The sequence below is a fragment of the Mesoplodon bidens genome (genome assembly GCF_964165515.1).
Source record: "Mesoplodon bidens genome assembly, chromosome: 16".
Lineage (NCBI taxonomy): Eukaryota > Metazoa > Chordata > Mammalia > Artiodactyla > Ziphiidae > Mesoplodon > Mesoplodon bidens.
Window position 1 is genome coordinate 71851818 of NC_138173.1, and position 24554 is coordinate 71876371.

At 41.6% G+C, this 24554-nt stretch overlaps 1 protein-coding gene across 3 annotated transcripts in view; it reads left to right on the top strand.

Annotated features, from left to right (window-relative positions):
* The window catches only part of KHDRBS3 (KH RNA binding domain containing, signal transduction associated 3), a 162945-nt gene that overhangs the window by 82310 nt on the left and 56081 nt on the right, over positions 1-24554 (top strand). For all 3 annotated transcript variants that reach the window (XR_014017832.1, XM_081258933.1, XM_081258934.1), the window contains exons 5-6: positions 4586-4725; positions 16765-16960. Coding sequence is in view for 2 of the 3 variants with exons in the window: in XM_081258933.1 (XP_081115059.1) it covers positions 4586-4725; positions 16765-16960 (336 nt within the window). In the remaining variant the exon portion in view is untranslated. The remainder of the gene's footprint in view (positions 1-4585; positions 4726-16764; positions 16961-24554) is intronic.

The window sequence follows — 24554 nt, forward strand, 5'->3', positions numbered from 1 at the left end:
GCTTAGCCAAGTAGGGCAGACTCTGTTCTCCAAAGGTAGCAGTAGCCGCCCTCCCACCCCATCACTTCACACTCTTTCACCAAGAGGTAGGCTCCAACTTCTTTCACCTTGAGTCTGAGCTGGCCAGAAAACTCTGCCTAACCCAAGGTCGCAAAGAATTTCTGCTGTGTTTTCTTCTTAATGTTTTATGGTATTAGCTCTTGCACTGAACTCTATGATCCACTTGAAGTTACTTTTTGTGTATGTGTTAGATTAGGATCTAAATATATCTTTTTCTATGTAGATATCCAGTTGTCCCAGCACCATATGTTAAAAAGACAATTCTGTCCCTATTGAATTGCCTTGGCACTATTGTTGAAGATTAACTGAATATAAACGTATGAATTTATTTCAGAATTCTCAGTTCTGTTCCATTGATTGATATACCTGTCCTTACGCCAGTACCATACTCTTAATTACTTCAGCCTTATAGCAAATTTTGAAATCCAGGTTGTGTAAGTTCTGCAACTTTGTTCTTCTTTTTCAAAATTGTTTTGGTCTCCTTTCTTCAAAATTACGTGAACATCCTTCACTGGTTTTCACGGCTTTCCCCATCCTAGTGGAACTTATGCATCATCTGGGCTGGGGAGGAGGGGGTGGGAGCACTCCCAGACAAGATTGCCACAGACTCCCACTCTTCTTTCCAGAGTCCTGAAGTGGTTGTTTTTAACTCTTTGGTCAGCTTTTATTGTTGCTTTTTATGGAAAGGCTTTGTTGAGCTCCTTGCTTAGTTATCCTGAAAGTCCTGTGCTCTCTCATAGCCTTTAATTTTTTTTTTTTTTATTGACTTAGGTTGTTTTGGATCTCTGTCCGTATGAGCATATGTAAAGTTTCATTTCATTCTTTTTAATGTCTGCATAATATTTCATTATATGCGTGTTCCAGAATTTATTTAATTAGTCTTCAAATAATGGACACTTACTTCTTACAGATGATAATTCAAACAGTGATCCCAGGATTAACCTTGGACATAAATATTAGCATATTTGGGCAAATATGTCTGAAGAGTACATCTCTGGCTAGATAGAGAACCCACTGAGTTTTTAATAAATTACTTTTTTTTTTTTTTTTTTGCTGTATGCGGGCCTCTCACTGCTGCAGCCCCTCCCGCCACGGAGCACAGGCTCCGGATGCGCAGGCCCAACGGCCATGGCCCATGGGCCCAGCCGCTCCGCGGCACATGGGATCCCCCGGACCGGGACACGAACCCGCGTCCCCTGCACTGGCAGGCAGACCCCCAACCACTGCGCCACCAGGGAAGCCCTAATAAATTACTTCTAATGATTTTATTTGAAGACTTTTTTCCTATTCTCCAGACTAACACATTTAGATAGATCCTAAACTTACTGGCTAGAGAAATCCCATTTACACATATTTAATTAGAATTCTAATCAATTTTCTACTCTTCATAATTGGTGACAATGTTGGTGTTAATGTTATAATAGTTTCACTTTTCAGATGGGGAGTTGAACTGATAATTTACTAATGGCTAGTTTAAAATGTAAAATTGTAAAAATAATTTAGTCTGTAAGCTACCATATGTGATTTGGTTTCCCTACTGATCTAAAAACATTATTTCAAAGACCAATAAAATTGTAACTACAGTGTGTGTGTCAATAGTGTCTATCTGACATCAGAAGGAACAGTTACCTCACATTTAAAGAAGTTGTCTAAAATCACATAGCTGGTCAGCCTCATTGGGTAAATTCAGGCTTAACCTCAGAGGTGATTGACTCAGATTCAGTTTTTTTTGTTTTTTGGGGGTTTTTTCCCTCCTAATTACACTATCTGCTGTACTGTACTTTTACACAGATGATGTTTAAAATAGGCTTTAATTGTAGTTTTCGTGGCACCATTGTAAATCACCTAACTTTACTTAGAGCAATGCTTTTCTTTTTTTTATTTTTCTTTTTAAATTTTTAATTGTATTTTTGAATAAGGCCTCAGTTATCTTCTTTTCCCATGAATCAGTTTTAACCACATACAATTTTGTGTCGTGCCTCCTAACACTTTTCAACAGGGCCAATATTTAGCATTTAGGTAGCACATTTTATTTAGAATGTGCTTTACAAATAATTTATTAATCACACATTTTTAGTAAAATGGTAAGGAGCATACTCTTAGTAGGCAGAACCCACCACGGATTCAGGGTTATCTGCCGGGAGCCTGCCCAGGGCCAGCCGTGATGACACACCCTTCTCTGTAATGTGTGGGGCCCCCCTTCCCACTTCTGTATCCATATCTTTAACTTCTGAATTTCCAGTTCCTATGTCTGATTGCTCTAGAAAAGCTCAGTTTTTGTGTGCCATAGACCATTGCAGACTCGACCTGTACAAAATTGTTAAATCATGATGTCACTTTGTTACTCTCCTTGTCTTCCAGAAACCAGTCAGACTTCTTGACTTTGCTCATATACCCCCATATCCAATATTTTACCATTTCTAATAAAATTAGACATTATAAGTAACTCCGTATCTACCTTTCACCATCCTTCCCGCCACTTCCCTACTCCAGGCCATCTTTACCACATACTGGGATTACTTAAGTGCTTCCATCTGGTGTTTCTGCCTCCAGTGTGTTGTTTTTTCCTTTTAATACCTTTATTGAGATATAAATCACACGGCATAAAATTCACTCATATAAAGTATACAGTTCAGTGCCTTTTAGTATATTCACAGAGTTCTGCAACTGTCCCCCTCATCTATGCTGGGCCATTTGTATTACCTCCCAAAATGAACCTTGTAACCAACAGCCGTCACTCCCCATTCTTCTCCCACTTTCGGCAACCACTAATTAGTTTTTGCTCTTTTTACGCAGCTTTTATGGAGATGGAATTCAAATACCATACAGTTTACCCATAAGGTATACAGTTCATTGGATTATTGTATATTCACAGTTTTGTAACCGTGACTACAAACTGGTTTAGATTTTTATCATCCCCCGAAGGAGCTCCATACCCATTAGCAGTCCCTCCCATCTGGCTCCCCTACCTTCTCACACTCCTCTGTCTTACATAGCCACTAATTTCTCTCTCTAGATTTCCCTGGGGTTTTTTGACATTTTGTATAAAACACGTACAGTATGTGTAGTCTTTTGCCCTGACTTCTTTCACTTAACATACTGTTATCAAGGTTCATTCAAGTCGCTTTTTATTGCTGAATAATATTCCATTTTACGATATACCACATTTTATATGTCCACTCATCAGTTGAGGACTTTGGGGATGTTTCAACTTTGGGGCTATTATGAATAATGCTGCTGTGAACATTCATGCACACATTTTTGCATGAATATATGTTTTCCTTTTCTCGGGTATTACCTAGGACTGGATCTGCCAGGTCATATGGTAACTCTTTGTTCAGCATTTTTGAGGAGCTACTACGTGGTTTTCCGAAGTGGCTGGACCATTTTACATTGCCACCAGAAAGCTGTAAGGGTTTCAATATCTCTGCAATCTTACCGACATTTGATATTGCTTATCTCTTTGATTACTGCTATCCTAGGGGGTATGTTCGTGGTATTTCATTGTGGTTTTTGTTTGCATTTCCATAATAACTAATAATGTCAAGCTTCTTTTCTTGGGCTTACTTTCTATTTTTCTTAAAGAGAAATGCCTATTCAAATCCTTTATCCTTTCAAAATTAGGTTATGTGTCCTTTTATTATTGAGTTGTAAGAGCTCTTCATGTATTATGAATACAAGTTGCTTATCAGGTAATAGGATTTCAAAATATTTTCTTCTATTTTGTGGGCTGTATTTTCACTTTTTTGATGGTATTTTTGTAGCACAATAGTTTTAAACTTTGACTTGGTCCAATTTGACTGTTTTTTCATTTGTGCTTTTGGTATCTTAGCTAAGAAATCATTATGTAATACAGGATCATGAAGATTTACTTTCATGTCTTCTTTCAAGAGTTTTACAGTTTTAGCTCTTACATTTAGGCCTCTGATCTATTTTGATATAATTTTTGTGTATGGCAAAAAGTAAAGGGCCCATCTTATTTTTTTGATGTGGATATTCATTTGTTACAGCACCATTTGTTAGAGACTATTTGAAAATCAATTGACTATAATGGATAACTGGGCTCTCAATTCTATTTCATTGATCTTTACGTCTATCTTTTAAGGCAGTACCATACATTCTCCATTACTATAGCTTTATAGTAAGTTTTGAAATGAGAACATACCAGTCTTCCAACTTTGTTCTTCTTTCTTTAGATAGTTCTGGCTAAACTAGGCTCTCCGTAACTACTAGTTGATTGAGTTGTAAATAGTAATGCCCATATATCAGTTACGTGCCATTTTAATTTTATTATAAATATTTCACTTGGAAAGTATGCACAGCAGAAGGAGATATGGCTGACTGTAGAAAATTCTGGTTTACTGTTTGTTATTTTTCTTTTTACAACAATTTATTGATAAATTGTCATTTCAACAAACTCAAGTCTTGTTTTATGAATTTAACTATTTTCCTTACCTTTTTTTTCCTATCAAAAATTATTTGCTTCTTGTTCTAAATTCTTTGTTATCTTCTGTCTTTTGTGTAGGACTATAACGATGAAATCAGGCAAGCACAGCTCCAGGAATTAACATATTTGAATGGTGGTTCAGAAAATGCAGATGTACCAGTTGTTCGAGGGAAACCTACCTTGCGTACAAGAGGTGTACCAACCCCAGCAATAACCAGGTAGGTGTGATTAATTGACTTACCTTTTTGTTGTTAGATTAGGGTACCATGGCAACAGTTTTTAATGTTTCCTTTATTAACAGGCAAGCGCCTTTACCAGTGTATTGGTACAAAGCCCATAGGAATGCATTCAGGCAATATGGTATCGTATTACGAGGATTCACTGTGGACTGAGGTATTCCTGGGCTTAAATATAACCTGTACCACTTACTAGCTAATGACTGTAGATAAGTTTATTTAATCACCCTCACGTTATTAATCCCCTAATTCTTTGAATGTTAAGTCATAGCTTTGATGCGCAAACAGAGATAGTGGAAGCTTAGGTTTCCCCAGTGAGCGCAGACAGTACCAGACTAGTTCATTGCCGCATCTCCAGTGTTGAGCAGTGTCAGGTACCAGGTGAGTGTCCCGATGCTTGTTGTCCTTTTATGCCGTGTAAATGCTCTGTGGTATCTGAAACTCCTAAGCTTGTCCAGGCACACCGAATTTTTATTTCTGTCTCGGAATCATGACTGCTTTTATCATGAAAAATATGTTAATGAATTCGTAAGTCAATTGAAGCAAACTGTAAATTGAGACGTGACTCTCAAACTTATTTGAAAATTATTTTTAATTTTTGCATTTTTGCCCCCAGAAGAGCTCAGTGGAAATTAGTAACACAGACTTGTTTTCACTGGTGACCATATATATTTTTTCAGGTAGAGTTTTGCATGAAGTAATTTAAAATCGGTTTCTTCCATTTATCCAAGTTCATTTGGAGGAATAAAAAGTGAGCCCCCTGCTGAGTGCTGATCGACACGGTGTCAGAGCAGTTACAGACGGGTGTTATTGCAATGGAGAAGGACCACAGAGCTGGGCATGGTATCGGGGGGGTTTTCTCTGTAAAAACAGGCTAATAAGAATAGGATTGCTGCTGCTGATTTAATGAAATAATTTATGTAGCTGTTCAGTAAACGGTAAAGCTCTATCATTTCCATTTCTCCTGTTAAATAATTTACTTACAGTCGTAGGAAATTATGTATTTGCTATATTCGTTTCCAGTGGCTGTTACAGTGAATTACCACAAGTTTGGTGGCTTTAAGCAATAGAAATTGGTCATAGTTCTGGAGGCTAGATGTCAGAAATCAGCTTTACTGGGCTAAAATCAAGGTACTGACCGCTCTCCCCCTGGAGGCTGTAGGGGGGAATCGTCTTGTTGACCCTCCCAGCTTCTGGTGCCTGTAGGCCGTCCTTGACTTGAGGCCGTCGCACTCTGCTCTCTCTCCTTCTTAGCGCTGCCTTCTCGAATCTCCAGTTGCCTCCCTCACATGGGGACACATGGGATTGTATTTAGAGTCCACCCGGATGATCCAGGATAGTGTTTCCATCTCAGGATTCTTGACCTAATGTCACACCTGCAAAGACCCTTTTCTCTACATCAGGCAACATTCACAGAACGAATATCCCTTGGATAGAGAATATAGATGATAGAGCACGTGCAGTGCCATCATTTAGGGGATGCCCTGTTCCTTAGACCAGGTCTTCCATTTTTACTGAAGATAATTTCTAATCTTGTTGTCTCATTTTCAATTAAGTTGAAAGTGTTATGTTATGAATAGACAAAGAAGGCAGAAACTTTCTGTTTTGAGGGAGTGTAGTATCTGGAGAGATACCTCCATCTGCCCAGATGAAAAATTATTCCTCTTGATGACAGCCTATACCCTGCTTGCCATTTTAAGCTTTTCCATTGCCTTGGTGTAGTGGGTATTTTGGGATGGAATTACCATTCAGGTCACACTTCAGACCCAGTGGTTCTCTTGTGGAGCAATGGCTGGTTCGTGCTGATCCAACACCTTATGCGGGGCACTTCCGCCTACCACGTGCCAAGGAGCCAGGCACCGCCTTCTTCCCTCCATGTGATTGTGGGCTTGCATGGCACCAGATCGTTCAAATACTCTGTCTTCTACAGTGTGAAATTCATGTTCCTCTAAGAGGCATTCAGTTGCCCTTCTGTATTTTTTCTTAAGACCTCTCTCCCAGTTGGTCTTTGTTCATTACTTTGCCATGTTTCCTGCTAGCGTCTGCCTCCCCCCCGACACCGCCACTGGGTTAGAGGGTGTGATCTGCCCTTCCAAACCTTTGTTCACACTGCTCCTGTGTTTGCAAGTCTGTGGTTCCGCTCTCTAACCCTCTCACCTGTTTAAGTCCTACTTGTCTTTACATCCCGAACTGAAACTCACTTTAACAGACACTCGCATTGTGCCTACTGCTGACTGAGTGCTTTCCGAGCACATCACGGATATTAACTAGGTTAAGCCTCGTAACAGCCCTGTGAGGCAGGCACTGTTTTGCTAAAGTCACCATTTCACAAATGAGGAAACCGAGGCCAGAGGAGTCAGTTACTTGCCCCAGTCACTCAGCTGGTGATGTTTAGAGCCTGGCTGGAATGTAGGCAGTCTGGTTCCAGAAACCATGCCTCTCCCTCTCTTTGATCCTTCCCTTCTGTTTTTATCCAGAATCTTTTTTTTTTTCATCCACCCATTCTCCCCTTGCAGTTTTTCCATAGAACTTTCATTCTGTCACTTTTCTTATATTTTGATTACAGCACAGTTAATACAAACTACGATGAAAAGACTTATATTTTTACTACTTTTTCTCATCAGATCACATATAGTAACTTGCTAAGTTAATGTCCATCTACCAGAAGAAAAATCAATTAATATGGAAAATAATTAGGATAGAAAATTACAAAAATCCTAAGGGTAAGATTAATACACAAAAAGGTACATGTTATTTTGTAGGGTTGGCAAAATTGGTCTTCAGATTATGCTTTGAGCTCTCTAGTGGCCAAAGCGGAGGAAAATATGGTTTTAGAATTCACAGCATCTGAATGGCTAAAAACAGTCATAAAACAAAAGACAAATGTACTTATTGCAGCCTAGCGCTTTCTAGTCCTGGGACCACTGGACGGTCATAGATAGATCCTTGCTACACCCAGTCCCTCAGTAAGTCATTTTGATTTTAGCTCTAAAATAAGCCTTAAATCTATTTTTCTTTGATCACCTTTTCCACCCTGCACTCCAGCCAGACTGGTCTCCTTTCTGTTCCTTGAACAGGCCAAGCTCGTTCCTTTCCCTGTCCTCTGCCTTCACTACTCCTCCTCAGAAGGCCTGTCTGCAGTTGCCTGCCTGCCCCTCAGCGTCCTGTTCTCAACACACACAAGCACCATGTCAGAGAAGCCTTTGCTGGTTGCCTTGTTTGAAGTGGCCGCCCCATAACCCAGAAGCTGGCCCACAGCACCCTTCTTGGTTACATGGTAGCATTTATCAAACTGAATTTACCTTTCTGGCTTGTTCACTTTTTCATTGGTTACTCCTCAGTATTATGTAAAACCTTAAAGGCACTTGTGTCCCTAATGTTTGGCATATACTCAGTAAATACCTGTTGAGTGAATACAGTACAGTCGCAAATTCTTTAGACTCTTCTGATCAGGTGTTGACCATTTACAACATTTTTTGTGAGTGTAGTTCTTGTCGTCACGTGACTAGATTGCCAGGGGATTAGCTCTTTGGCAATGGTCACATGGACAGCAGCACTTTGGAATTTCATAGCAGAGCAAGTCATTACTGGAACCTTCATGAATGTTCCCCACTGTTACCACTTCAGAATAGCTTTTTGCTGAAAGATGTAAAGGATCTAAAATTAAATCCTGCAGAAGGGAGAAATAAGTATTTTAATAAAACCTTTTCATTCAGTTTCAAATGAGAGGACTAAACTTACTCCTTTTTTACTTAGGAGATAAGGAAGTTTCTTTACTTCCATTCTGCCCTGTGCAGCCCTGTCGTACGTCACCTCCCTAACTCGCCGCACGGACCCCAGCGGAGAACACATCAGGGAAGATTAGGACTGACGCCGCTCCAGGCAAACTCTCTGTTTAGCCCTGTGGTTTTCTCCGTAGGGTCTCCACCACATGTATTGCCTGCCGCCCTGGTGGTCTGGGCTGGACAGTTCTGAGCCCTCAAGGATGCTCCCTTCCTTTCCCCTCTTCAGAACAGCTGGCTGGTTCTGTGTTGCTTCTCCACTGGCCTTGTCTGGCCCATCTGGCCCTTTCCCCAAGTAGCAGGCAGTGTTCTCTCCCTGCATTTGTTACCAGAAAGAGCAGGAAGAAAAAGTGAACAAAGCAGATGAAGCCTGTCTTTCTAAGTAGTAAGTACGCATTCACCAGCACTGGGTGCTGAATGTGGTGGTTTTATTTCAACTTAGGACATGAGGCCGACCCATTCACTCAGCTTTTATCAGCTTTCATCAGATGGGGAAACTTTTCAGCTCCAGTTTCTTTAAAGCGTTTGCCTTCCCCTTATCTCTTCTTTTCTTGGACTGCGACCCCATGTGAGATCTTACGACTGCACGTCCCAGACTGTATGCCAGGGTGCTGGGATGCTGCCTTGCACTCACAGGGCTGCCGTGGAGAGTTTACAGTTTCACGGGACCACTGCAGTAACCGGCAGCTTCCAGACACTGCATGAACCATCAGCTTAAGTTAATCATTTATTGTTTTAACACTCGGTCATGCCCCACTGATTTCAGTGACATCATATCTTTGTAAAACCGGCATCTCAGCAGCTGCTGTGATAAATATTAGGTAGCCACAGTTGCTTTGCCTGTTGGGCAGAGCACGTGACTTCCCAAAACCAGGGGATCAGATGGGACTCGGTCACTCTCATTTTCTCATCCACACTGATTTTCACATGGTACCTATTCTCTTTTTAAAATGGATTATGAATAATATCATAGATGCTAAGATTGTTGACAGAAAATGATACATTCTTCTCCACAGTATGTGAGAAATGTTATCGGGAAAGCTGAATAGTTAATATATGGGCCATAAATATTTCACCAGCATATGATATGATTTATATTTTTCTACCAATCTCTATTAAAAAGTCCTTCTTTATCATTAAGGAAAGGCTGGATATAGGAAACTGATAATATATTTCTTTTTCTACTAGCCAAAATTATAGGAATTTCCAATTTTAAAAACCCATTAATTTGGGATGTTACGTAAACTATATGATTGCCTCCTGGATTTACCTTCTGAGGACCTCGTACCACCTGACCTGTCAGAACAGTCACTCTCCTCTCCTTCCTTCCAACTCTCTGTCTACTGTCCATGCCTCTCTTAAAACCCTGACAGTGGTTGACCACACACGTGCCCCGTGCCCCGTGCCCCGGGCAGACACTAGAGGACGTTCCTTGGACACGAGCTTCTCTGCTTCTCTTGCTGTAAGACCTGGACTGCCCCTCAGTCCTCAGCATTCACTCCCTTGGGTCCACATGCTCTCTGAGAGTGTGTTAGTGCAGCCACGCTGGAGTTGATTAAGGGGAGGCAAAAGGAGAAAAACGTGTGCTTTCTTTTAAAATCACCTTAATAGACTTTGGGAAGGCAATAACTGAGGCAAATAATGTGGCAAACAGCGAGAAAACTTCTGATAAGAACTTGTAACTTAAGTGCAGTCTGGAACAGACACGTGAGAAAAGCTACTGAGCACAGTTCTGCTTACGGTGCATCAGCGCAGCCTGAAGCCGGGTGTGGGTTCCCGGTCCTCCTGTCGACTCCAGTGCCGGCTGAAGGAAGGCTTGGATACCCATCAGGCCAACTGACTTTTCCCAGAATAATGTCAGGCAAGTGCCGCTGACAGGCTGCAGTCCTGTAGGGTGGAAGGAGCCCGTGAATGTTTCCTGTGCAGTGGGCGTCTCCTCCCCTCCCCTCCCCTCCCCTCCCCTCCCCTCCCCACCCTGGCTCTTCAGAAGTTTTAATCTATTTTTTTCCTCTCTGGCCATCAGTCAGTTTCTCGTGTTAGGTCATTTAATGTCACACATTTTCCTGAGCTCTTTCTCTGACAAATTGAAGTTGCAGAGATGATGACCAAGTCATTGTCCTGCCGTTCTGGGATTTTTAAGGGGAAAGTCAGAGAAACAAGTAGTTTTGGCAGAATGGTTGAAATAGAGCACGAGGGATATGAGGAAAAGTGAAGCGGAAGCAGAAACGACAGCACAGATCATCCTGAATGGGGAGCGTGGGTACAAACACACTTAGGATGAAGGTAAAGTCATAAGGCAGGGTAGTGCCAGAGGGAAGTCGTCCCACGCAGAGGGGCAAAGGCTTGAAAGCAGGAAAAATGGGGCCATCTGCCTGGAGTTAGGGTGTGGCTATGGGAAAATCAGAGTCACCCCCAGCCCCTCCTAGCTGCGTGGTCTCAGGGAACTTCCCTCGCTAAGCCTAGTTTCTTCGTCTGTAAAATGGAGATAGGACGTTGAGCACACATTAATCCATATCCTACTTAATTTTTTAAATGTCTCATTGAAGCCCAGACTGTGGCATGATTCCTTTTCTGATTACTCAAAATGATCCCTCACTAAAAATAGAATTCCTGTAGCACAGATATTTGATCAGTCCTTGGGCAAATTGCACATCTCTTCTTAACTCCTTTATTATCAATTTCGCTGTCATCACAGAGGAAGAAGACTCGTGCTGCATAGTTCCTGAAGGCAGAAGTAAGGCTGATGCTTAGAAATGATAAAGATTTTTGCTATTTTTGTTTATAAGGAAAAAAAGTAAAAACATGCTAACAATCGGAATTGGAAGACAGTGACAGGCTTCAGAGTACCGAGCGAGCTCTCTGTCTTCAGGGGGATACGTCCCTGGATGAAACGATAAGTTTCTTATACTTTTAAGAGGGTGGACTCTCTCACACTGTCTTACGTTGTCAGCAGTTTTACTAGTAACCAGTTTGTAGCTTGTTGGAGAAGAAACAGATTGCATTGGGTTTCTTACAGACTGTGTACAGTGTAGGATAACGTAACACTTACTCAGTCTTTTTTTTTTTTTTTTTAAATTGCATTGAAGGTTGGATGGTTCGCAGAATAAAGAAAAGAGATAACCGACAGGTTTCATAACAGGTCTCTAACCTCTGGATCCAAGCTCCCCACAGCAGCACTTGAAATGCAGAGTCTCAGTCCCCAGCCTAGGTGTACTGATGCAGACTCTGCCCCGAAACCAGGCCCCAGGTGATGAGCGTGCACAATAAAGTGTGAGAGGAGAAGCACGGCCCTAGACCCGCATTTCAGATGATCTGGAAAGGTGGTCAGAGAGAGCGCCGCCTGAGCCCTCTATTCAGGACTTCTGGGCTCCATCCGCCCCAATGGCTTCTTGTGTTTGTTCTGAGGGATTATGACCATGGGCTGCGTTTACCTCTCCCTTCTGTCCAGCTTCTCGTTCCCTTGTCAGCCTCTGGCAAGAAAAAAAGTATCTCAGTGATTAAGCTTTCAGAGAGGTGAAGGAACGTTGTCACATGTCTTAGGGATCCTATAGAAAAATAAATTAGCCCTCAGGTCATTGCTGCATCAAGTGTGGATCCTCGATGGATCTCTGGGAAAGCTTATTCTTACTGTGAGACCGGCTAGACCTTGACACTAGGTCCGGCAGGCACCCCCTCTGTGATCAGCTGTAGGCCTTTCTCTTCCTGAGGCCCAAGCGTCCCCTGTATTTCCCAAGGTCACCCAGCTGATAATGCTGGAGCTAGCTTGAGCTAATTCCACGAAATTCATTGTTTTATCATATACTTTTGCTTCTCATAAAATATACAGACAAAAGCCAAACAATGTGGTATATATACTCTTACTCTATACCACACTGCATCACTGTTGCTAAATGTATGAAATGTACATAAACGTGCTGCTGCTGAATGGATGAAATGAGCACAAATGCGAGTTGTACCTTCTGTCTTCTCTCTCTCCTCACCCTTCAGTTAGCAGCCAAAAGGACAGTATTCAGGACAGAGTCCAAGTGGAAGTCCACATGATAATGACCACTTACTGAGTGCCTGTTTTAGCTTAGGCACTTGATGTAGTTGTAAACCTCACAGCTGTTCTGCCAGAGCTAGATGTTATTAACTGGACTTGCAGATGGGAAACCCAAGGCTCAGCAGCCCAGTGGTGACAGGACTAGATTTGAGTACTGAGTGTGGGGGTGCTGGAACCCACGTCACGTGCTTTTCCATCATAGCCTAAAACCTCCTATTAATATATAAACTGAATAATTAGTTCCTAATGGACAATACAAGAAGTTATTGATCATCCAAAGCACTCTTCCCATGGAAAAAACTTTTCTCAGTTATTTTCACATCTGAGTTTCAAAACCAGAAACCAAGGTCACCCTGCTGAAAAATGCAAACAGAAAGAACCATTACAGTCACACCCCTTTGCTTATGAAACTTTCTACTCAGATGTGTTATGTTTCTGCTTTTCCCTTATCCCCGTTCTGAGCAGTGTGGCACCCAATCCTATCAATTTGAATCAACTTTTCAAGTAAAAAATAAGTAAGTCCCCATTGATTGTTGTTATAAATGTCATCCACCAGACACTTTTCTGTTCTCATCCCATGTTACCAGCCCTGCTGTTCAGCTCTACCCTGAACTTGATTTGTAGCGCTGAGTGAGCACTAGGCAGTGCAGCGGGACCTGCACGTTGGCCTGTCACTCCGTCGTCCCTTCCTCTCACCAGAGACCACTTACAGCGGTACTAGGACTGTGCTGCTTGACACCATTCCCATGGGATTTCAGACTCTTAAAAACGAATCTTCAAAGTGTCTTTTGTAGACAAGTATCCCGAGCTACATATGTCAGATGACTTGTCTAAAAGTCTGTAACGGATTCTTTAGTATGAGTCCATATACCCAGTGGGCACATAACCTAACAATGTCGATGATGATAAGAAAGAATGGTGAGCTTCTTAAATATAAAGTAATGTCTTTCAGTATGGTAAAAGACATGAATTTATTGAAATACTGAATATTTTGTGATCGATATAGTACCTTGGACGGCAGGGATGGGGTATTAGATAAAGAAGCAGGAGCCTTATTTAGTTTGAATACACACCGATCGACTGAAATATCACAGATGAGTTAGATGTACCATAAGTAGTAACTACTCTTTTCTCTAATCACATTGAAGATTTTTCTAGATGTATACCAGAGATAAAAAGGTGAGTAAGACTATAGATATTACAGTGTCTATCAGTACAGTTCAGGGAGATTGAAATTTATCTAAGTGGCTGATATTCATTGAGTAGGCAATGGGCTAAATACCGTGTTACGTCCTGCCATTTTTCCTTCACCATAACACTAAGAAATGGGTTCTGTATCCCATTTCACAATTGAGGAAACTGTCTTGGAAAGTTCAGACTCTTGATTAGTTTGAATGTTAATTGGAAGGCAGAGGTAAGTAAGTACAGTCAGGAAATCAATCTGAATCCAGTGTCCTTGCTCTAGGCCACCGATTTTATTGCACCGATTTTTATGACCTAGTATGAAAACAAAAAGAAGAAGATCTAACTTACAGTGCTCAAAAAAGGGATAACACAAGTTGCCTAAAGGTGAAAGTCATGGATTTTGACAGTTTTGAGAAGTACCAGTCAGGTTTTTTGTAAGATGTCCCTCCTTTGGGATTTGTCTAATATTTTTCTCATGATTAGCCCAGGGTTATAGGTTTGGGGAACAAAAACTGCAGAGGTAAAATGCTATTTTTATTACATATCATGGGAACATACTATTCACATGACTGACCACTATTAGCTCATTGCTTTTTGTTGCTGAATCATATTCCATTATATGAATGTACCCCAGCTTGCTTATCTATTCACCTATTGAACAAAGGGCATCTTGGTTGTTTTAGTGGCTAATTTCAAAATTTCAAATTTCAGGTATTCATTGCAGCTATGTAGGAAGGCAGTTGACTTATTAACTTTGTATTCCAAGACCTGTTTCATGTGCTTATATTAGTTGTAGTTTATCGTTTGTTCGTATGGTTGCTTTGTTTTGTTTTGATCTGGTTGATTCTTTGGGAATTCTTACATGGAAATGTCACCTGCAGACAAAGTTTTGTTTCTTCCTCCACATCTTAAAAGTTTTATTTCCTTTTCTTGTCCTACTGAATTAGGTAGGACTTCTAGTACAGTTTTAATTGGAGTGGTAAGGCTGGACATCCTTACCTTGTTCCCAATCTTAAGGGGAAAGCATTCAGTCTCTCACCGTTCAATATGATGTTAGTTGTAGGTTTTTGTAGATGTTCTTTTTTAACTTGAGTAAATTTACCTCCGTTCCTAGTTGGCCGAGTTTTTATTGTGAATGATGTTGCATTTCATTAAACACCTTTTCTGCTTTACATGACCTTACGATTCTTCGTAAGCCTTCTTGGCGGGCTGGTCACATGGATTTTCACTAACGCTGAAGCAGCCTTTCATACCTGGCACAAATCCCATTTGGTCGTGACGTGTTTTATTAATACATTATTAAATTCAGTTTGCTGCTGTTTTTGAAGATTTTTGCGTCTTTGTTCATGGGAGATACTGATTTATGGTCTGCTTGCTTGTTTGTTTCATTGTATAATGTCTTTAATGCCTTTTACCTCCCCTTGGACCACATGTCTCTTCCTCAGGATGTCAGACACCACCTTGCTCAGCCCCCTGCCACCCTTCCTCGGCTTCTCTGTCTCCCAGCCCCTTGACCCGTTGTGGCTTCCACAGGTGGACTTAGGAAAAAAATCTTGGGAGGTGCCTCCTGTGACAGGTCCCCATAAGGGCTCAAGACCAAGTGGAGGCCGGTCACTTCTGTCTTCCCCGGTGGCCCAGGCCAGTCCCAGCCTCTGACTAGTAATGTAGAAATAATTTTCAGGAGGCACATCCGGTGACCACCCTCAGAGAATGAGTTAGGAAATGTTTCCTCTGATTTTATTTTCTGGAAGAGAGTGGAAAACTGGTATCATTCCTTCCTTTAATATTTGATAGAATTCACCAGTGAAACCTCTGGGTCTGGTGCTTTCTTTTTTGGAAGATTATTAATTAAATTTCTTTAATAAACATAGGTTTATTCAGATTATTTAATTCTCTTTGTAGGAGATTTGGTCATTTGTATTTTTCAAGGAATTAGTCCAGTTCATCATGGGCCTAGAGTTGTTCATCATCTTCCTTTTTTATCTTTTAATGTCCTTGAGGTCAGCAGTGATGACCCCTCTTTCATTTATGATATTTTTTTTTTCTTGTTTAGCCTGTCTAGAGGTTTATTAATTTTATTGATCCTTTCAAAGAACCAGCTTTTGGTTTTGTTAATTTTCTCTGTTGTTTGTGGAGTTGGAGCTTTCGGCTGTGTATTTGCTATCCCAATCAAACAAGAGAAGAAGAGAGAACCGGTCTGTAGGCAGCCTCATCATCTGCTTGGTTCTCCTTGTCTGGAGGACTTTGTCCGTAGGAGGTGGGTCAGGCTGTGCCTTTATTTTCTGGTGGAGCCCAACTTCTGTCCTCGTTTCTTCATGGGACTTGCACACTTCCTCAAGTTTTAGCTTATGTCGGGCTCTTCTGCCTCCTGTCTTCCTCTCTGACTTGGAAGTCCCATATTTTATGTTAGAAATACATGAATATGTTGAATTCTACTTCAGAAAATATATGGGTTTATTTAACCTAAGAATGATGTTTTCAGTCCCTAGGTAGTAGGTACACTATTTGGGAAAGTTCATTTTACTCCCTGTCTCGTGGAATCTGATGTATGTTTTGGTCCCGGGTTTGCCAGCTGTGTGTTCTCAGACAGTCTTAAGATCTGTTCAGGCCCCTGTTTCCTTGTCCGTAGACAAGCCAGGTAAGGCCCGAGTCACAGTGTTGGAGTGAGGGTTGGCCGTGACCCTGGCAGGATGTGATGGAGGAGTGCTCGGTAGATGCAGCCTCCCCAGATGTCAGTTTCCTATTCTGTGTCCCAGACAGACACTGACTCTTGGGGTTTCTTTGATGTTACCGTATTTATTGTTGCTGGACTAACTGCCTAAATGACTTAATTTCCTTCCTTTAGGTAGGTACCTGTTTCTCATTTGCTTTTAGTTTTCACTTAGCATATGGTTTCCTTATTTCTTTTTACAGAATTATGGAACACTGATTTTTGTGAGGTATAAATGCATGCGCACAGTGGAATGCTAGAGAATACCATGAGTATTGCTAATTTGACCCTCTTGCTTGCAGGGGAAGAGGAGGAGTCGCGGCCCGGCCAGTGGGAGTCGGGGTCCCGCGAGGGACGCCGCCTTCCAGGGGAGTCCTTTCCACCCGAGGGCCAGTGAGTCGAGGAAGAGGACTTCTCACTCCCAGAGCAAGAGGCGTCCCCCCAACTGGGTACAGACCTCCACCGCCGCCCCCAACTCAGGAGACCTATGGAGATTATGTAAGTGGAGGTGTTCTGATGATCTGTGACCCAGACGTAGCGTCGGGTGTTGTGACCAGTATCCCTCACCTTGCTTTAGCTCTTTAGCAAACGTTTCTTGAGTGCTAAATAAGTACTTGGTACCAGAGGCACAGAAAATGTGAAAGAAATAACCTCTTCGGTCAAATAACTTAAACCTCAGATATGGAAGATGAGTTTGGGTGGTGGCTAGGTTCAAGACCAGGATCAAGGAGGCATGCGGGCAGGCCCCCCAGGCATGTAGCGTAGCATTCGTCCACGGTCCTTTCCAGGTTACCTCTGAGTGAGTCAGTCATTTAAAAAGCAGTTGCCTGTGTATACCACGCTGTGTTTACCCTTAAGTGTTTCCTCTTAAGCTGTGCTGCTGAATACCGATTCTTAGTGGAAATTCTTTTCAGTGAAGAAAATAAAAGTTCCCAGTTTTTTAAATTAATGCATTATCAGTTTTTCCATTTATCATCCCATAATTCTTTGATATGGTTCATAGACTTATTTAACATAAGAGAAAGAAAATACATCCATGGAAAATGGGCGGCAGGGGGTGGGGAGGGCGGAATCTTTAACAAGAATACAGAACCCCTGGGATTCTTTAATTTCTTTTTTTTTAATTTATTTTTTTATTTTTATTTTTTTTGCTTTATAACAAATTTAATCAGTTATACATATACGTATGTTCCCATATCCCCTCCCTTTTGCGTCTCCCTCCCGCCCTCCCTATCCCACCCCTCCCCCCTGGGATTCTTACTGGAACTTTCTGGTTAACATAAATGAGGAAGGTAAGTACTGGATAGATGTTTCATACTAGTAATTGAAAGTATTAAAGAAAGAGTATATGAACTGTTGTCAAAGAAGGGGGAAGCAGTGACAGGCCTAAAATGCCAGAACCAGTAGGTTTTCACGTCTCCCTTTACTGGAGGTCTCTTGCTAGGAGCTCAGCACCTCTTTGCACAGTTTCTGGAACTTGCAGTAATCCCTGCGCCACAGACAACTTCGTCAGTGTCATCTGCAGCCACCGAAGGAGCTGAGTCTTTGTCCTGGTCATACTGCACTTCTTATAATTCCCTAAATGTGCTGCGTCCTCTTAGGCTTCCAGAACTTTCCTCGTGTGGCAGCCTCGGCCTCGAGTGCTCCTCCTCTCATCTGGCTGTTTCCTGTCTGTCCTTGCAGACTTGGGTCAGCTGCTACTAGGGGAACTCATGGGAGGCAAGAGCTGGCCTGTGGAGCACCACCGCAGTCTCCCACCTGACTGTGGCCGCTGGCGGGGCAGGGACGGAGAGCTGCACCCCTTTGCACTGGCAGAGCGCACGCTGGGAGCTCAGCGAATTATATTCTGAAAATAAGTGCCATGTGGACAGCTTCACCATTTGGCTGTTCACTTGGGGAAGGCTGTGTCTGTGTCTCGGCTCTGTGTTCTTTACAGTTGGACGTGGTCCTGTTTACTAGTATTCTTACCAAGCTGGCAGTTGTGCCTCAAATTCATCCACAGAATCTGAGTCTTATGAGAGTAGCAGAGACTGAGGGAAAGGAAACGTTGTGAAATGCCTTTGAGGTGGCCCGCTGTCTGCTTTTCTCCACTTCGGCCTGCCTTGAGTTCTCTCAGCTTTGGATGCTGTACATGTGGCTGGATGGTGTCACCGTAGTCGCCAAGGCAGGGGGTGTGGGAAACCTGGATCCTAGGCCCCCCTGTGCTATATATAAACATGGTACAAGTCAGGCAAGGTACTTAGCTTTTTTTGGCTAAATCCACCAATCCACCTGTCTCAGAAAGAGCTAGTGCCTTCTTTCCATACATTAATTCATCTTTCCACTCAGCAAAGATCGATTGAATTCCTACAGTGTGAACCAGACACACACATCCTCTGTCTCAGTGTGTATACCCTGGTGAGTCTCGAATGAAATTAGATGAATAGAAATAAAAAATTTCTTGAAAAGTTAAAGTCGAGGGGAGCAAAAGGAAGAGAAATTCAAGGCACTTGGTTTTTCTGTGTTTAGCTCTGAGTTTTATTGATAAGTGATGGCAAAGGCATGAAAACAGTCGATTTGCAAAGTATTCTGTTGAACTAATAACACCCCTTCCCATCCACTACCACGGCTAGTGGGCTGGTGGCCGTGCCGAAGGATATGTGTCCTGTCACGAGCAGACGAGGGCTGGAGGGCTCTGAGCAGACAGGCAGCCTGCATCGCGTGAGCCCACACTCACGCCTGGTGCTCTGCAGGCACGCGTTGGCCCTGAGGCTGCGTTTCCAGCACAGCTCGCACTCATTCTGCCACACCACAGCGTTGCCTTCACATAACAGACGGCCACGTCGGCTGTCTTGCTTATAATTTGCCACTGGTCTTAACCGTTGGAGATGCCAAAGATTACTCTCACTGTACGCTTAGCTTTGCAGCATGGGAAGGGGAAAGAAAACCTTTAAAAAATTATTTTGTTTCTTTGCTTATTTCTAGGATTTTAGATCATGTGGGTATACTACAAAATATCCAGCGTAGCCTGGGTCCTGGACCACCCCAGCAGGGTTACTCATTCACGTGGCAGGTGGGAAAGTTGAAGCGGGTCTTCTTAGAGTATGCTAAAATACCTATTCCATTGGACTGGAATAATCATAAATTAGACTCTAAACTCCATGGGAGTAGGGACCCCCGACCCCACCCCCGCACCCACTTTTATATTCTCAGCACCTAGTATAACGTCTAGCACATAGTCGGTCCTTAGTACATGTTTGCTGAATGGATGAATATTCTCAAGACCGAGTTTTTAAAAATTGCCCCCTGTGGAGAACCCACCCCAAATGCCTCCTGTGTGCTATGTCGTTTTTAGTCACTTAGCGGTTTATGTCTAACTTATTAGCCTGTCGCTGTGTAGTGCAGTCTTCACTTAGTATACACGTCTGTTTCTCAGAAGATTGTAGACTTGTCAGGAAAGGCACTGTGTCTCGTAATTAGTCTCTAGCCACTAGCGTAGTTTCTGGCACATTGTAAGCACTTAGTAAATGTTTACTGGACTAGACAACCCTGCGCAGAGACCAGGTGAGTTTTCCTAACGAAGGTTGCCATTGATCTTTTCTAAGTCAGTTACTGTAACCATCCCGTGGGAAGAATATGATAGTTGGCATTTGAAGAAAGATCTTCCCTTCCTTATTCTTGTGCTCAGAGGGCAGTTGCAGGTTACAAAGACGTAAGACCGATTCTGTGTAGCTCCTGAAGACAACAGTCACGTATTATAAGTCTGATCTCAGTATGAGAATGAACTTTCAAGAAGGACGTAACATTTAATGAGAAACTGCTCTCCGTGAGGCACTTTCTTATATGTCATGTCGTGTTGTTCTCACAGCCACTCAGAGAGGTATTGTGATCCTATTGTACAGGTGAGAATTTCAGGTGTGGGAAGTTAGTGTCTTTCCTCACGTCACAAGGGTGATACAGGAGCAGATGCAGGATTCACGATGCAAGGCCTGTATTCTATCTTGAACAGCCCGTGCTTGATTGAAACCAGCGCTCTGCGAGCTGAGGTGATAAGGCCTCCTCACCTTTGGGGAAAGTGCAGCAGATCCTGTACCCTGCTGTTAGCAGGAGTGCAGCAAAGGATGGCAGGAGATTATGTAACCTCTGTGGTCCCTTGCAGTTTAATAATTCTCTGGTTAAAAGCTGCCTTAAGTAGGGAAATGGAAACTGAGAACCATTAGGAAGAATGGGATGGGTTAGGATTTAAAAAATAATAATAAACAAAGCATTATTACATTGATCGGCAAAAAAAAAAAAAAATGAAATGGCGCTTTCACTGTTTAAGAATTTCTGAGCATCTATATCTCTAAAAAAGGCTTGTCATTCCTTTGGAACTCAAAAATGTAATTTTTAATGATTTCCTTGAAATAGTTTATAGTAATACATTTTCTGTTTCTATAGAACTTGTTGGTTATATCTAACCAATTCAGTTTACTTATTTTAACTCTGATTTAATTAACATTTAGTATCTGAGGCCATTATTTCCAGAATAAAAGATGCAAAGAAATCATATCAGTTGCTTATTTAAACGAAAAAGGGGATGAAACGTGTTCTTTCAAATCCTGCCACAACTGGTGCTTTTTTGAGAAAGTATACATTTCAGTCCTTAACATACTCAGTGTTCTTCAGATTATGTACACTAAAATGAAGGTATTTCAGTACAGTTTTAGGCCCGAGAAAAAACTCAATGTATGGTATATGTTAATATTATTTTTAGTAAATAGTTATAATATGCCCATTATAAAAATGTTCCCTATTAGCCCAAGCAAGAAAGCCTGATAACTTAAAGGTATTTTCTTGTCAGAATGTGCCTATTGAAATTGGACTGATTTTTCTCAAGGTGAGTTGGTGAAGATAACTTGATCATTTACAATGTCATCTGAGCCAACTGTTCTTCATCGGAGTCACTGTCACAGAATATCCCCTGAGTATGTGTCATTGAGAAGAACATCTGTTAGCAAATCTGTTCCACTGTGAGAACGTTATTATCACAAGAGGACATGTAACACGCAGTAGCCATTTGAATAGTATAGGCTCCCCGCCTCTCCATGAGCACTGGTCTTCTGAGGATAACTCTAAGAATACAAGGCAATTCAGCACGATTAGCTTTTTTCCAAAAAGGAAGAAAACATAATAGATGTGTTTTCAACCATTTGAGTACAAACTGGGACCTTCTCCACTTTTAACTTAGTAAAATTAGATATAATTACAGTAACTTCTCATCTCTTCTTCGAGAATAAGAAGCACCTCTTTCCCAGAATGGAATTGATTCATTACTTACATCCAAATAATTAAATAGCTGACAAATAATTAGTGTAACCCAGAATATATTCAATGAGATCACTTCAACATTCAAAATGTCATTGCAATTACACAGAAGGACATGTTTGATGCTTGCTGGCTGAGCCCAACTTACATAGGAATTTCTAAAGTGAAGTCATTTTTTATAAATTGCTTTAGGCTCCACATACAAAGAAAACACGAGCGAAGCACAGTCGGCCCTCCTTTATCTGCAAGGTGGGCATCTGCAGATTCAACCAACCACAAACGGGAAATATTTTTTTTAAAGTTCCGTAAAGTTTCAAAATTGAAGCAAAACTTGAATTTGCCCCATGCAGGCAACTGTCTACATAGTATTTACATTGTATTTACAACTATTTAAATAGTATTTACATTGTATTAGTTATTATAAATAATCTGGAGATGATTTTAGAGTACAGGGGAGAATGCATAGGTTAACTACATAACCGGTTTATATAGGAACTTGAGCGCCTGTGGATTTTGGTTCCGAGGGGGTCCTGGAACCAATCGCTCGTGTATACCAAGGGATGACTGTAGCTGCGTGTTCCCCAAACACTCAGTCTGGTTGTTTTATTTTACTGTCTCTGAAAAATCTTGTCCATTGCCGTCATTTCACGTGACATTTGTGTGTTAGTGACTACTAGATCTGCCGCTCCTCCGAACTCTCTCTAGGGCCCCTTCCTGAGTCCCTCCCTACAGGCCCGCAGCTCCGTGCAGGCTGTTGTGTGGCCTGCAGGGGCCTTGTTCCTCCCAGGGCCCTTGTTGAGGGAACAGCACCACCATGAATCCAGGCGCCCAGGATCTCGTTCATTCGTCGTCATTCCCTGCATTCACATGGTAAACACGGCTCACTTCTTCATGAATAACTGTTTGATCTCCAGTTAATCTATGTCACAGCTGCTTTAGGGAAGATGCTTGTCCTCCTGCGTCTTAGGAAACATTCTTGCCGACCTCCCCGCACCCAACTCCTGTGCTCTGATGATGGCCTCTCACAGTGCCTGCACTTTCCACAGTTGGTAGTTACTTGTTTGTATATCGTTTTCGCGTCTGACTTCTCGCAAACTTTAAGTCTTTGTTTACTCTTTTATTCCTACCACCTAACATATAGTAGTCCCTCAGTAAACGCTGGTTATTTCTTTTTATTTTAATTTTTAATTTTATTTATTTTTTTATACAGCATGTTCTTATTATTCATCCGTTTTATACACATCAGTGTCTCCATGTAAGTCCCAATCTCCCAATTCAGCACACCACCACCACCACCACCACCCCCCGCTTTCCCCCCTTGGTGTCCATACGTTTGTTCTCTGCATCTGTGGCTCAATTTCTGCCCTGCAAACCGGTTCATCTGTACCATTTTTCTAGGTTCCACATATATGTGTTAATATACGATACTTGTTTTTCTCTTTCTGACTTACTTCACTCTGTATGACAGTCTCTAGATCCATCCATGTCTCTACAAATGACCCAATTTCGTTCCTCTTTATGGCTAAGTAATATTCCATTGTATATATGTACCACATCTTCTTTATCCATTCGTCTGTCGATGGGCATTTAGGTTGCTTCCATGACCTGGCTATTGTAAATAGTGCTACAGTGAACATTGGGGTTCATCTGTCTTTTTGAATTATGGTTTTCTCTGGCTTTATGCCCAGTAGTGGGATTGCTGGATCATATGGTAATTCTATTTTTAGTTTTTTAAGGAACCTCCATACTGTTCTCCATAGTGGCTGTATCAATTTACATTCCCACCAACAGTGCAAGAGGGTTCCCTTTTCTCCACACCCTCTTCAGCATTTGTTGTTTGTAGATTTTCTGATGATGCCCATTCTGACTGGTGTGAGGTGATACCTCATTGTAGTTTTGATTTGCATTTCTCTAATAATTAGTGATGATGAGCAGCTTTTCATGTGCTTCTTGGCCATCTCTATGTCTTCTTTGGAGAGATACCTACTTAGGTCTTCTGCCCATTTTTGGATTGGGTTGTTTGTTTTTTTCATATTGAGCTGCATGAGCGGTTTATATACCTTGGAGATTAATCCTTTGTCTGTTGATTTGTTTGCAAATATTTTCTCCCATTCTGAGGGTTGTCTTTTTGTCTTCTTTATGGTTTCCTTTGCTGTGCAAAAGCTTTGAAGTTTCATTAGGTCCCATTTGTTTATTTTTGTTTTTATTTCCATTACTCTAGGAGGTGGATCAAAAAAGATCTTGCTATGATTTATGTCAAAGAGTGTTCTTCCTATGTTTTCCTCTAAGAGTTTTATAGTGTCCAGTCTTACATTTAGGTCTCTAATCCATTTTGAGTTTATTTTTGTGTATGGTGTTAGGGAGTGTTCTAATTTCATTCTCTTACATGTGGCTGTCCAGTTTTCCCAGCACCACTTATTGAAGAGACTGTCTTTTCTCCATTATATATCCTTGCCTCCTTTGTCATAGATTAGTTGACCATAGGTTCATGGGTTTATCTCTGGGCTTTCTATCTTGTTCCATTGATCTATGTTTCTGTTTTTGTGCCAGTACCATATTATCTTGATTACTGTACCTTTATAGTATAGCCTGAAGTCAGGGAGTCTGATTCCTCCAGCTCCGTTTTTTTCCCTCAAGACTGCTTCGGCTATTCAGCGTCTTTTGTGTCTACATACAAATTTTAAGATTTTTTGTTCTAGTTGTGTAAAAAATGCCATTGGTAATTTGATAGGGATTGCATTGAATCTGTAGATTGCTTTGGGTAGTATAGTCATTTTCACAATATTGATTCTTCCAGTCCAAGAAC